This window comes from Oncorhynchus nerka, linkage group LG6, assembly GCF_034236695.1.
Source record: "Oncorhynchus nerka isolate Pitt River linkage group LG6, Oner_Uvic_2.0, whole genome shotgun sequence".
Classification (NCBI taxonomy): Eukaryota; Metazoa; Chordata; class Actinopteri; order Salmoniformes; family Salmonidae; genus Oncorhynchus; species Oncorhynchus nerka.
Genome location: NC_088401.1, coordinates 66244623 through 66258368, shown reverse-complemented (window position 1 = coordinate 66258368; position 13746 = coordinate 66244623). Strand labels below are relative to the sequence as shown.

The 13746-nt window shown below is 41.8% G+C and overlaps 1 protein-coding gene across 6 annotated transcripts in view; it reads left to right on the top strand.

The window, feature by feature from the left end:
- Positions 1–10176, top strand: part of diaph2 (diaphanous-related formin 2) — a 736531-nt gene extending 726355 nt beyond the window's left edge. For all 6 annotated transcript variants that reach the window (XM_029662409.2, XM_029662408.2, XM_029662405.2 and 3 more), the window contains one exon: positions 4716–10176. In XM_029662409.2, the coding sequence (XP_029518269.1) occupies positions 4716–4780 (65 nt within the window). In that variant the 3' untranslated portion in view covers positions 4781–10176. The remainder of the gene's footprint in view (positions 1–4715) is intronic.
- The last annotated feature ends 3570 nt before the right edge of the window (positions 10177–13746 follow it).

Below are 13746 nucleotides of genomic sequence, written 5' to 3'. Positions count from 1 at the left end.
AAGGCGGAACTTTACCTAGCATGGACTTGTAAATGACCTGGAGCCAGTGGGTCTGGCTACGAATATGTAGCGAGGGCCAGCTGACTAGAGCATACAGGTCGCAGTGGTGGGTGGTATAAGGTGCTTTAGTAACAAAACGGATGGCACTGTGATAAACTGCATCCAGTTTGCTGAGCAGAGTATTGGAAGCTATTTTGTCAATGACATCGCCGAAGTGGAGGATCGGTAGGATAGTCAGTTTTACTAGGGTAAGTTTGGCGGCGTGAGTGAAGGAAGTACAAGCTTCCCCATACCTTTAACAATAGGCTTGATGCCATTACCCATGTTATTTTAAAACTCTTGTGCGATCTCCTGAATGAAAAGGCATTCTTTTCTGGTAATGGTTTGCATTTTTTGTTTTAATTTCTGCACTCAATGGCTGGCAAACAATGCACCAAATAATTTTAAGATGTTTGATTCTCTTGAAGATGTTTTGTTTCTCGTTATGACGACCTTAGAACAGTCGTTGGCATTCAACTTGCGGTGATGGTTTGAACCATTTCCTATTTCCACCTTCTACAATCAGTGGCTGGTTCTTCACTCTAATGAACAAGTTCAAGAAGATGTTCAAGTCTCTTCATGTCGACCTTAACGAAGTAGTTTCAATTTAACTTGTGCATTTCCAATGTCAACCTTCCTCACACAATGGCCGGTTGTTTGCCGTACCAAACAAGTTCAAGAACATCTTTTAGTCTTTAGCACATAATGTATAACTTCAAATCTTCAAAGCAATTCCAAACCGAAGACGAAAATAATTTCCTGGAAGTGGTGAAATGTTTCTTTTTTCTTGCTCCATCCTCCTCTTCATCTCTTGGCCATGCCCAGTCCCTCTCCCTTTTGTCTTTCATCTCTCCTCTCTCCTCCTCCTCTTCTCCCTCCCACGTCTGGTAATAGATACAGTCAATTCTGACCCCAGTATTAAAGGGAGGAGAACTGTATTCTCCAAGCACTGCTGTTCTGATGGGCTCAACGTTAAAGGCGAACTATCGCCCCGAAATGAGGTCACATTGATTGGAATTGCAAATGGCAAAGGCGAGAAATCGGACATGGAGGTTTTCGGGATTTTATAAGTTCTTCCTTGGTCTCCCGTTTTTTTAACATTGGTGGTGGTTTGCGTGGAACATTTGGCGCCTGCGAAAGGAGTTTGAGCATGCCCCTCAGGCACGTTGAAACCCTTGGAAGCGTTTTTGAAGATGGAATGGATGAAAGAGAGGGTGATTGAGGATTGTCACTCAGATGTTCTTTGCAATACGGAGCATGCCAAGTTCAGAAGATCGCAGGCTATAACTTTCACCAACTCAATGCAACAAGAAGCATATAGCACAACTCTCGCTTTCCATGCATATACAGTCTATCTCTCTGGATTTCTCTGCCTCGCTCTCTCTCTCTCTCTCGCTCTCTCTCGCTTGCTCTCTCTTTCTATCTCTCTCTCTCTCTCTCGCTTGCTCTCTTTTCTATCTCTCTCTCTCTCTCTCTTTCTATCTCTCTCTCGCTCTTGCTCTCTCTCGCTTGCTCTCTTTTCTCTCTCTCTCTCTCTCTCTCTCACTATCTCTCTCTCGCTCTCGCTCTCTCTCGCTTGCTCTCTTTTCTATCTCTCTCTCTCTCTCACTATCTCGCTCTCGCTCTCTCTCGCTTGCTCTCTTTTCTATCTCTAGGTTCCTAACTCTCTCTTTTATATCTGCTTTGCTTTCTTTCTCTCCCTCTCCCACTCTCTTTCTCTTTTTTTACTCTGTCCCTATCTGTTACCCCCTCACAACTCTCTCTCCTCCATCCTTCTCCCCCCTCTCCTCCTGTGCACCATCTGCATGTTCTCCCTCCATCTGAGGCGTCTGTTGGGAATCCTGGTGGTGGAGACATATGCACACCGCCGCCGTCACAATCACTCTTAGCTCATTACCTGACGTGATGGATGGAGCTGGCGCCATTAAACAACGCCCAGCCCGGGACGCCTGGCACCCCACAGCTGGCACTGAGTAATGGGCACCACCATGGCAGCGCCAGATTTGGAGACCGCCAGGGGAGGCTCGTGTGGGCGTCGCTAGCTACCTTGTTTCCGTGGATACCTCGCTTCCTGGCCATCCAGTGCCGCTCAACCCACCTGCCACCTTGCATGGCGGGACCGGTGCCATGAGTAGCCATGGGCAGCCACAGTTGGCCTTTTGGAGGGGAGGAGGTGTTTGTATAACTCTATTATGGAGAGGTGAGAGTGGGCCGACGCAGCCTACCCAAAGTGTTCTAACTGGTTGGCTCACAGGGGCAGCCGGAGTGAAACCTCTTACGGAAATATTGGAAGACTGAAATGAACAACAACGCACCTCATCATGCCTGTCTGAAACTAACCAAAGGAAACCTCTTTCTCTCGCTCTCTCCCCTGCTCACTCTCTCGCTCTCTCTCCGTCTCCCCTGCTCGCTCTCTCTCCGTCTCCCCTGCTCGCTCGCTCTCTCCCTCTCCCCTGCTCTATCACTATCCCTCTCTCTCTACTGCTCACTCACTCGCTCTAGCTCTCTCTGTCTCCCCTGCTCACTGACTCTCTAGCTCTCTCTCCTGCTCACTTGCTCTATATCTCTCTCTCATGCTCACTCGCTCTATATTTCTCTCTCCTGCTCACTCGCACTCTCTCTCTTCCTCTCCCCTACTTACTCTCTGCCTATCCCCTGCTCACTCTCTGCCTATCCCCTGCTCACTCTCTCTCTCTCTCTCTCTCTCTCTCTCTCTCTCTCTCTCTCTCTCTCTCTCTCTCCCGCTCTCCCGCCCGCTCTCTCTCTCTCTCTCTCTCTCTCTCTCTCTCTCTCTCTCTCTCTCTCTCTCTCTCTCTCTCTCTCCCTCTCTCTCTCGCTCTCTCTCTCCCTCTCTCTCTCTCTCTCTCTCTCTCTCTCTCTCTCTCTCTCCCCCTCTCTCTCTCTCTCTCTCTCTCCCTCTCTCTCTCTCTCTCCCTCTCTCTCTCTCTCCCTCTCTCTCCCTCTCTCTCTCCCTCTCTCTCTCTCTCTCCCGCTCTCCTGCTCTCGCTCTCTCTCCCTCTCCACTGCTCTCTCCCTCTCCCCTGCTCACTTGCGCTCTCTCTCTCAATTAAATTTCAATTAAACTTAAGGGCTTTATTGGCATGGAAAACATATGTTTACATTGCCAAAGCAAGTGAAAAAGATAATAAACAAAAGTGAAATAAACAATAAAATGAAATAAAAAAATCTCTCTCCATGCTCACTCGCGATCTCTCGCTCTTTCCCTCTCTCTCCCCTGCTCACTCACTCTCTCTCTCTCCCTCTCCCCTGATCACTCTTTCTCTCTCCCCTGCTCACTCAGTCACTCATTCTCACTCGCTCTCCCCTTCTAAATAACTCTCTCTCTCTCTCCCCTACTCACTCCTTCTCTCTCAATTCAATTCGAAGGGCTTTATTGGCATTGGAAACATATGTTTACATTGCCAAAGCAAGTGAAGCAAGATAAGTGAAACAATATAAATTGAACAGTAAACATTACACTCACATAAGTCCCAATGGAATAGAGACATTTCAAATGTTATATTATGTCTATATACAGTGTTGTAACGATGTGCAAATAGTTAAAGTACAAAGGGACAATAAATAAACATAAATATGGGTTGTATTTACAATGGTGTTTGTTCTTCTCTGGTTTCCCTTTTCTTGCGACAACAGGTCACAAATAATGCTTCTGTGATGGCACACTGTGGTATTTCACCCAAAAGATATGGGAGTGTATCAAAATTGGATTTGTTTTTTAATTCTTTGTGCCTCTGTTTAATCTGAGGGAAATATGTGTATCTAATATGGTCATACATTTGGCAGGAGGTTAGGAAGTGCAGCACAGTTTCCACCTCATTTTGTGGGTAGTGTGCAGATAGCCTGTCTTCTCTTGAGAGCCAGGTCTGCCTACGGTGGCCTCTCTCAATAGCAAGGCTATGCTCAGTCTGTACATAGTCAAAACTTTCCTTAATTGACTGGGTCAGTCATAGTGGTCAGGTATTCTGCCACTGTGTACTCTCTATTTAGGGTGAAATAGCATTCTAGTTTGCTCAGTTTTTTCGGTAATTCTTTCCAATGTGTCAAGTAATTATCTTTTTGTTATCTCATGATTTGGTTGGGTCTTATTGTGTTGCTGTCCTGGGCCTCTGTGGGGTCTGTTTATTCTAGAGAGCCCCGGGGCCAGCTTGCTTAGGGGACTCTTCTCCAGGTTCATCTCTCTGTAGGGGATTGTTTGTTATGGAAGGTTTGGGAATTGCTTCCTTTTAGGTGGTTGTAGAATTGAACAGCTCTTTTCTGGATTTTGATAATTAGCGGCTATCTGCCTAATTATGGTAATTCTGATCTCCTCATCTCCCCTGTTCACTCGCACTCTATCTCTCTCTCTCTCTCCCCTGCTCACTCGCTCACTATGTGTGTTGTGTGCTGTGTTTGTGCTCTTCCTTGGCAGTTATTATGACACTAGACGCAGGCACCGCCACTCCAGGCCCCTCTTGTCTCTTCCCCTCCACCATGCTGCTGTCTTCTTAATCAGCTTGGGTTCTGTTATTGATGTTTCTCTCCCTCCTCCTCTCCTACCCCTCACACCCTCTTTGTGTTACTATGACTCTAACAACACTTTCCTGTTCTCTTTTTTTCCCTCTCTCGCTCTCCATCTCCCTCTCGCTCTTTCTTATTTTCTGTCTCTCTCTCTTCAGACACCCGCCGCCCGGTCCTGGAAAGGTCTCGGTCGCGCCACAATGGAAACCCCCAGGCTCGATGATGGCCCGCGCCTACCAGAAGACGTTAGATAAGTGCCAAAGAGGCCTGCGAGGAGAATCTGAGGACGTCTAGTAGGAGGGATGGACCCCAGCTGCGTGGCACACACACACACACGCACACGCACACACACACACACTGCCAGGTCTTGAATAAAACAAAAGGCCCCTAAAGAACCTAAGAGTAACTGAGAAAACAAGAACAGGACATCATCACACAGGATATTCAATAGTCATACTGTTGGTCTGACTGCCTTACATATTTATTATCTACTTTGTCATGGCTTTGCCTGTACATGACTGTCTAAAGCTTTGGTTGTTTTGGGGAGAGAAAAAAAACTGTACTTGGTTGCTCAAATTGTCATATAGGCTCACAGAACTTCACTATATCTGTCAGACAACCCAACCCTCCTAAAAACTGCCACACCTGTCCTCTCATCTCTGGTCATGTACTTCCGAATGGATGCAGTGAGAACAGACATCTCTCCAGTGAGGACTGACCTCTAGTGTATTCTGACTAACCACATCTAACAAAGCTTTCTTTCTCTATTCCGCTTTTATTCAACACATACAGCAATTAACTCTGGCGTGAACAGTGAATTGGTGTGAACCCCTTTATTTGTGAAAGAGTATTTTCCCCCGAATTAATCCGATAATATTATGCATAATATGTCTCACAACAAGGATACAGAACTGTAAATATGCATCAGTGATCTTTAGAGTATATGACTGAATTCTCCATATGTTGTGGTAGAGAAAGCATCATATTCATTGTTTTTTGTTTTTCTCCCAGAGATGTCAAATTCCTTAGTGTGCTAAACATGTTTTTAGATATTTTTGCACATGTATTGAAAATGAAATGCAGATATCTAATTTACATAAGTATTCACACCCCTGAGTCAATACATGTTACACCTTACAACTGAGTCTTTCTGGGTAAGTCTTTAAGAGCTTTGCACACCTGGATTGTACAATATTTGCACATCATTCTCAAAACAATTATTTAAGCTCTGTCATGTTGGTTGTTGATCATTGCTAGACAGCCATTTTCAAGTCTTGCCATACATTTTCAAGCTGATTTAAGTCAAAACTGTAACTAGGCCACTCAGATAATTGAGCACAGATAACTCATGTGTCGAGGTTTGGATTGATTTGAGCCATGTTTTCAATTTAAATGTAAAAAATACAATAATCAATGCAGTTGACAAATTGAATCAGGTGTGCTTGTCCAGGGTTACAATAAAAAGTGTACTGTTGGGGGTACTGGAGGACCAGGTTTTGGAAACACTGCCCTAGTTCTTGCCAATGACAAGCATAGCCATAACATGATGCAGCCACCACCATGCTTGAAAATATGAAGAGTGATACACATTGAGTGCCACAAACATAATGCTTTCTATTCAGGACATAAAGTTAATTTCTTTGCCATATTTTGTTGCAGTTTTAATTTAGTGCCTTATTGCAAACAGGATGCATTTTGGAATATTTTTATTCTGTACAGGCTTTCTTCTTTTCACTCTGTCGTTTAGGTTAGTATTGTGGAGTAACTACAGTGTTCTTGATCCATCCTCAGTTTTCTCCTATCACAGCTATTCAACTCTGGAACAGTTTAAAATTCACCAATGGCCTCATGGTGAAATCCCTCAGCGATTTCCTTCCTCTCTGGCAACTGAGTTAGGAACTGAGTTTTTTTTACCCATCTACCAATAGGTGCCCTTCTTTGCGAGGCATTGGAAGACATCCCATTTTTGAATCTGTGTTTGAAATTCACTGCTCGTCTGAGGGACCTTACAGATAATTGTATGTGTGAGGAACAGAGATTAAGTAGTTATTCAAAAACCATGTTAAACACAATTATTGCACACAAAGTGAGTCAATGCAACTTATTATGTGACTTGTTAAGCACATTTCTACTCCTGAACTTATTTAGGCTTGCCTTAACAAAGGGGTTGAATACTTATTGACTCAAGACATTTCAGCTTTACATTTTTATGATTTTGTAAACATTTCTAAAAACACAATTTCACTTTGACATTATAGGGTATTGTGTGTAGGCAAGTGACAGAAAATCTCAACGTCGTCCATTTTAAATTCCGGCTGTAACACAACAAAACTTTCTGAAGGCACGGTACAGTATGCCTCAGCAAAAGGCTGGTTTCCACTAGATAGCACAAGCACAAAGTCCAAATTGGCAATCGTAAAAATACATGGGGGGAAAAAATGTGCTTCTTGGTCTTAATTTAAGGTCAGGATTAGGTTTATGCTTAAGGTTAGCAGTGTGGTTAAAGTTAGAATTAAGGTATAAAATCACTTTTTAAGATGAGAATTTGTAAAAAATAAAATAAAAAAATAGGGGGGGGGGTATTATTTTGTGGCTGTGGTAAATAGTGACAACCGCTTTCATTGAGCAGTAGACTACACGAGCCAGTCGAGCTCCTGAATAGCTAACTAGCATGCTAAAACATTAGCCTGTCTTCTCCAGTTAAACTTCTAAATGTCTTAGTGGTTTTAGCATGCTAAGCCTTTAGCTTGTCAGGGAGGGAAAGACGTGCATGGGTTCTAAGGAGGGGGGCTAACATTCTATTGAAATTGTGAAACCCTTTCAAATCGTTTTTATTGTGTTCATATTTCTTTCCCATGTTTTTTGTGGCTGTGTTATGAAAGGCCTTGTTTCTTGATGTCAGTGCTAAGAGCTTTCCCGTTACTAGCAGTTTCCTAATCGCAGCATAACCTGCCCGGACTTCACACTCATTTGACAAGATGTCATACGAAACAAAATGGTCATATGAAAGGGAAAAAAATAGACTGCATAAAGGCTAGTTTGAGCATTCAGTCGACCGCAAGGAAAATAAAGCTCTGAGCAATGTGCTCACATTAGGAGCCATTTGAGATTTTTTTCCCCCTCTTTTCCTTATTTTTTTGCACGGATTAATTCCCACATTCACAGTGTGTGCCTAGAGCATGCTTGTCCCTTCCATGTCTGAGCAGTAAGCAGATGCGAGAGAAATGGTCGCTTTCCCCCACAAGGAAACCGTACCCAGTGGAATACATTGAGGGTCTATGCTGACAACATGGTGGCTGTCTTAGTAAGGGAAGCCTCCACATACCCTCCCTTGACCTACTGCTTATGGCGTGAGTAAATGCTCGTCATAACGTCATGTCTCAATTATGCCATATCACTGCTGGCAAAACTGTGTGCAGAATATCATGCCTTTCCCAGTGATCGGAACAGAAGCTTGGGAGGAATGCAGTGGCTTTGCTTGACTTATGACTGAATAGATGAAGATTTGCTGTTTTAACAGTCTCCCAACGTGGTGCATGATGAGTCGGTTTGTTGCAACCCTCGTCTTAGAAGCCTCACAGGCCCAAGTTTCATCAATTTCATCTATTCATACGGTGCAATGTTCATGAGAGTTGCCTGGGAGAAGTGTGCATATTCATGAAATGTGATGAGTCCTATTCAGTTAATATGTAAGATTGGGGTGGTAAGTTACACAGAGGCACACTGTTCCCTACATAGTGTACTAGTTTTGACTGGAGCCCTATGGGCCCTGGTCAAAAGTAGTGCACTACATTGGAATAGGGAATAGGATACCATTTGGGATGCAGAGAGAAACAGAAAGGGTACCGTGTTCATGAAGGAGTGTATTTGCCATAGCTTTGGCTTCATATACACTAGAGATCCCCACTGTGGAAAATCCAGCACTGCCAAAGGCACTGATTTGCTTTTTCTAGTAAAAAATCTCCCTTTGTATTCTGTTTCACCATTACACAGTAAGAAACACACTATTTTCTTAACACTCGATGTGTTGTGAGCCCACACCCAAGGTGTTTCATTTGTAACCCCAATTCCATAAGTTACGTGTGAGTCTGCGTTAAGTGCAATGCTTCTGTTTTTGTTTTTTACAACAACTGTTACAGAATGGTGACTGAATACTCAGTTTTGTTGTATTGTTTTTGTATTTAACAAATAAAAATATATCTTTCCTAGTCAAGTGAAATTATAGTTCAGCTTGTACAGAATGAAATCTTGATTTTTCCCTGGTAGCCAACTCTTAAAACAAGTCCATAGTTACATTTACCTTTTACTGCAGTGGGCTAATTCAGGGTCATGCAGAGTGTTTCTTGGTAGTTTTAAAGTAATACTACTTTGAAACAATAGTATACACCTGTTCCAAATCAGATATAGAGTTGTATAACATTTTGAATCTGCATCCTAATATTAACTTTATATACATCAGAGAAAACTGAAATATTAAATAAAAAATGCTCGAATAGAAACACCGAGTTTTGGCATGAAAAAAATAAAGACGTTTATTAATTATGAATAATGAATAAATTATGAATAATATTTATAACATTCCACCCATGAGGCCACTAGGTAATTTGACTGCAGGAAGTCCAAAAATTGAAAATTGTGATAACACATACTAGAATGTCATTTTATGCATTTTGGAAATTAATATATCATAGATTGACTGTATTTGATTTGAAATTGAAGATGGATATCTCATTCTTGATTTACTGGTACAATGAAATCAGAGACTAAAGCTACTTTCCCCATTTGTGATTATTGCATTTTCCCCTGTAGCCTGGTCCCAGATCTGTTAGTGCTGAATAGCCAACTCTCAGCTAAGCAGCACAAACAGATCTGGGACCAAGCTATTTCCCTTGTGCTGTTGGGTGATAAATGTGTGCTGTGTATGCATAGAGAGTAGCAACAGTGTTGCAGGTGGCAACAGTAACCTGTAAAGGGACTGGACCACCAGTGGTATTAAAGGATCCCCTGACTGGGCCAAACCATCTCATGCTCACCCTGTATTTTTGGTATTCTTACTTGAGATCTGCACTACGGTTTCCATATTAAGTACATGCTTAACTAATACGTCTCTTATCGACATGAAAGTTAAATTATTGTTAGGAAAGTCTGAATTGTGCAAGTCATTGAGGAGACAGAGGCTTGCAAAACTATTAGGTGCCATTCATTTGGTGTCAATTGATTACTAGCTCAATCAGGAAGAGAGTGAATGTTTGGATCAACGTTCACACTTGTTGATGGTGCACTTTAACTTTCTATTATTCTGCTAAGCTACGGAATGGTTTGATTTGAATTTCATGAATGCTGCCTTGCCACAGAAAGCGAGTGAATGACTTCCAAATAGTACAATGCTGCCACATAAATAAATACATTTTGTTAGTCCTTCATATTGTAATTTGTAAAATGATGACATGATGAATAAAGAAAATATAAAGTAACAATGTTGCCGTGATGTATGATACCATGGCCCTGCCTACCCTCGACCTTCACCTTGACTGGGTTTTTATTGGCTTGAAAAATATATTTGTAGCATCTTTACGTTTATTTTTATCCATAAGGAATAAACATTTGAATGGTTATGCACACTGTTCCTGACTAAAGTATGTAATGGAATATCACACAAAATAATAACCACTTTGTTATATACACTGATTTCTGAAAGATGTGTCATCTTTATCATTGACTGGTGCCTATTTTATTAGTATGAGTACAAACTGTGGTTTTTACCAACCCCTGTTTAAATGTCTATTTTCCTGATCTAATCACAGAGTATCACCTGTAATTTTGGTAACACTTAACCAAGTGTTATTTTTACCAAGTGTTCATTTAATTTGGGCAACCCTTCAGCTGACTTGTATAATGATTTATTATGAGACAGTTCATTTCCCTCTAACTTAAAGTAACTGTCCTTTGAAAATCTTCTATTATTCTATATTCTCTTCACTCATACCCAAATAATATTGTTTACCCATCCTATACACATATTTGGGGCCAAAGCATAAATTGTAGAAAAAAACACTTAAAAAAAAAAAACACCTCAAACTTGAATCTCAGTTTCAAAAATATTTTCCAAAATACTTGCTATCTCCTCATAAATGATGATGTCATTGCCTGAAGAGGATGAGCTGGCCAATCTGTGGTTTATTCACATTCATATTTTTAATGACCGGTATACGCCCACACCATTCTGTTGTTGGATTACACCCACAGAAAAGCATGTTAAAAGCTTTTTAACATGCTTAATTACCTTTTTTTGGAAGGAAAACTATTTCACTAATATTGTAATTAATTATAGGTCATATTTCATAGAAATCTGGAAACACTGGGAAGTTACTTTCAAATGTTTTTGTTCTTGTGAGAATCATTCTGAGATTAGACGTTATAAAGGGGTTAAAACCAAGTCTTACTTTGCATTTTATAACGGCTTCATAATGCATTATAGCCTTCAGCTATAGCCTTGCTATGGCAGAGCAGATGATACCTGAACCTGATGATGACAAGTCTTACTTTGCATTTTATAACGGCTTCATAATGCATTATAGCCTTCAGCTATAGCCTTGCTATGGCAGAGCAGATGATACCTGAACCTGATGATGACAAGTCTTGCAATGCATTATAGCTTCTTCATAATGCATTATACCTACATTCTGTAAGTAAAGTACAGCTTTCCTCACTTTCTTCCATAGCGGTCTCCCTTCGATGACAGAGCTTATGATACCTGTACCTGGCTGATTTATGGACAGGGACTGCTGAGTGCTAGTGGTGTTAGTGCGTGATAAATGAGACTGCCTAGAAAGGCAACATATTTGGAGCTTCACACTCCAGTCCTTCATCTTGCACTGTGTCAAAGGCAAGAAGACAAGACTGTCAGGTCTAACTGTAGCTTAGGGAAATGACCATCAACCCATGAAGTTGGCACAGGAATAAGGAAAATATTTATCTTCAGACACTGAAAACTGCCATGATTTCCTTGCATTGAAGTAAGTTGGATTTTTTTTTTTTTGCAGGTTGTCAATATTGTTGCTGCTGCTTGCCTCAGAAGTACACATGGCATTGTTAGCCTACTTATTTTGTGGTGAAGATTTTGAAGAGTGGATATTTTACTTGTAAGAAAACGGAATGTTATATTTCAGTTTTTGTTAGCAAGTAACATTTTGTTGTACTTTGACAAGACACACGGAAGGTCTTTAAACTAGGTACAGAAGGATAGTGTGTGGGTGTGTGTATGTGATCCTCATCTCATCTCTTTCTGTCCCTGGAGTGCCTCTTAAATGGATGGGGGGAGAGCTGTTCCTGTCCTAGCCTCTTAGTGTTACTCCCCATTCCCCTCCTCCCCCCTTCTACCCGTGACACTCCAATGGCGTGTTCACTCCCTGCGCACAGACGTGACATCATCATATGAGGGGCTGGCATCAAAACGTGACTCCTAGCCACAAGGGTCTTCTCTCTATCTCACACTCATACACACACACTCAGAGGCTCAAACACACACACACACACTCAGAGGCTTAAACACACTGAAACGCGCACTACGTTCTTCATTCTTCTTAAAGCACTCAGTGATCATTTTCATTTCCATCTCAATCTGCTGGAGGAGTGTGGAGACAGTCTTCTGGAGGAGCGTGGAGACAGTCTTCTGGAGGAGCGTGGAGACTGTCTGCTGGAGACAGTCTGCTGGAGGAGTGTGGAGACTGTCTGCTGGAGGAGCAGGGGGACAGATGGAGGCTTAGCTCCAGACAAGCTGTGATCTCCAGTTAGAGATGTACGGCGGCGGAACACAAACCAAATTATGTTGATTGTTGATTCTTGGAGGTTCATTTGTAGTCGTCTGGAACTATAAGCCCCAGACCAGACCACATTCTTAGAATGTAGTACACTGTTTTTCTTAATATGGTTTGAGTGTGAGGAACTCAGTTAGCAAGGAACTTTGTTTTTACACACCAGCTACCTACTGCTACTAGCTTTGGGGCAGACCATGACTATGCACTCACTCTACCCTCATTCTGCTGTTCTTTATTATTTAAAATCAAATCAAATTGTATTTGTCACATGTGCCGAATACAGCAGACCTTACAGTGAAATGCTTACTTACAAGCCCTTAACCAACAATGCAGTTTTAAGAAAATACTCCACAAAAAGTTAGAGATAAGAACAACAAATAATTAAAGAGCAGCAGTAAATAACAATAGTGAGGCTATATACAGGGGGTACCGGTATAGAGTCAATGTACAGGGGAACCAGGGTTGAGGTAATTGAGGTAATATGTACATGTAGGTAGAGTTACTAAAGTGACTATGCATAGATAATAACAGAGTAGCAGCAGCGTAAAAGAGGGGGGGGGGGGGTGCAAATAGTCTGGGAAGCCATTTGTTTAGCTGTTCAGGAGTCTTATGGCTTGGGGGTAGAAGTTGTTTAGAAGCCTATTGGACCTAGACTTGGCGCTCCGGTACTACTTGCCGTGCAGGACTACTTGCCGTGCAGTACTACTTTCCTGTTGTCCACAATCATTTCCTTTGTCTTGGTCACACATTAACCTCTTAAGTCGACCCTCTACTTTTTTGAACATTCTGTTAAAAATCGCGCAACATTTCAGCGCCCTGCTACTCATGCCAGGAATATAGTATATGCATTTGCTTAGTCTGTGTGGATAGAAAACACTCAGACGTTTAAAAAACTGGTTAAATCACTGCTGTGGCTTTACCAGAACGGCATTTACATCGAAAAGCACAGGAAAAACTGATCACTGAAAATGGGAAAATATATCCATGCGCTACTTGAACCCATGATAAACGTGAACCACAATTAATTGACTGAGGTTGCAGTACCTACAGCTTCCACACGGTGTCTAGAGTCTTGTCATTTCCCTTCGAGTTTTTTCTTGGTCAAACACATACAGGACACCGTATCTCCTCCGGTCTAGGACCGGATATTTTCGTTGAGTTTCTAGCCGGACATTTTTCCAGACGGACAGCTAATGATCTTTACATCGCCTCCTGATGAATTTTATCGCTTATTAACGTTTACTAATACCTAAAGTTGCATTACAAACGTATTTCGAAGTGTTTTGTGAAAGTTTATCGTCGACTTTTTGAATTTTAAAAAATGACGTTACGTTTTGAAACGATGTTTTTTTCGTTTATCACACAGTCTACA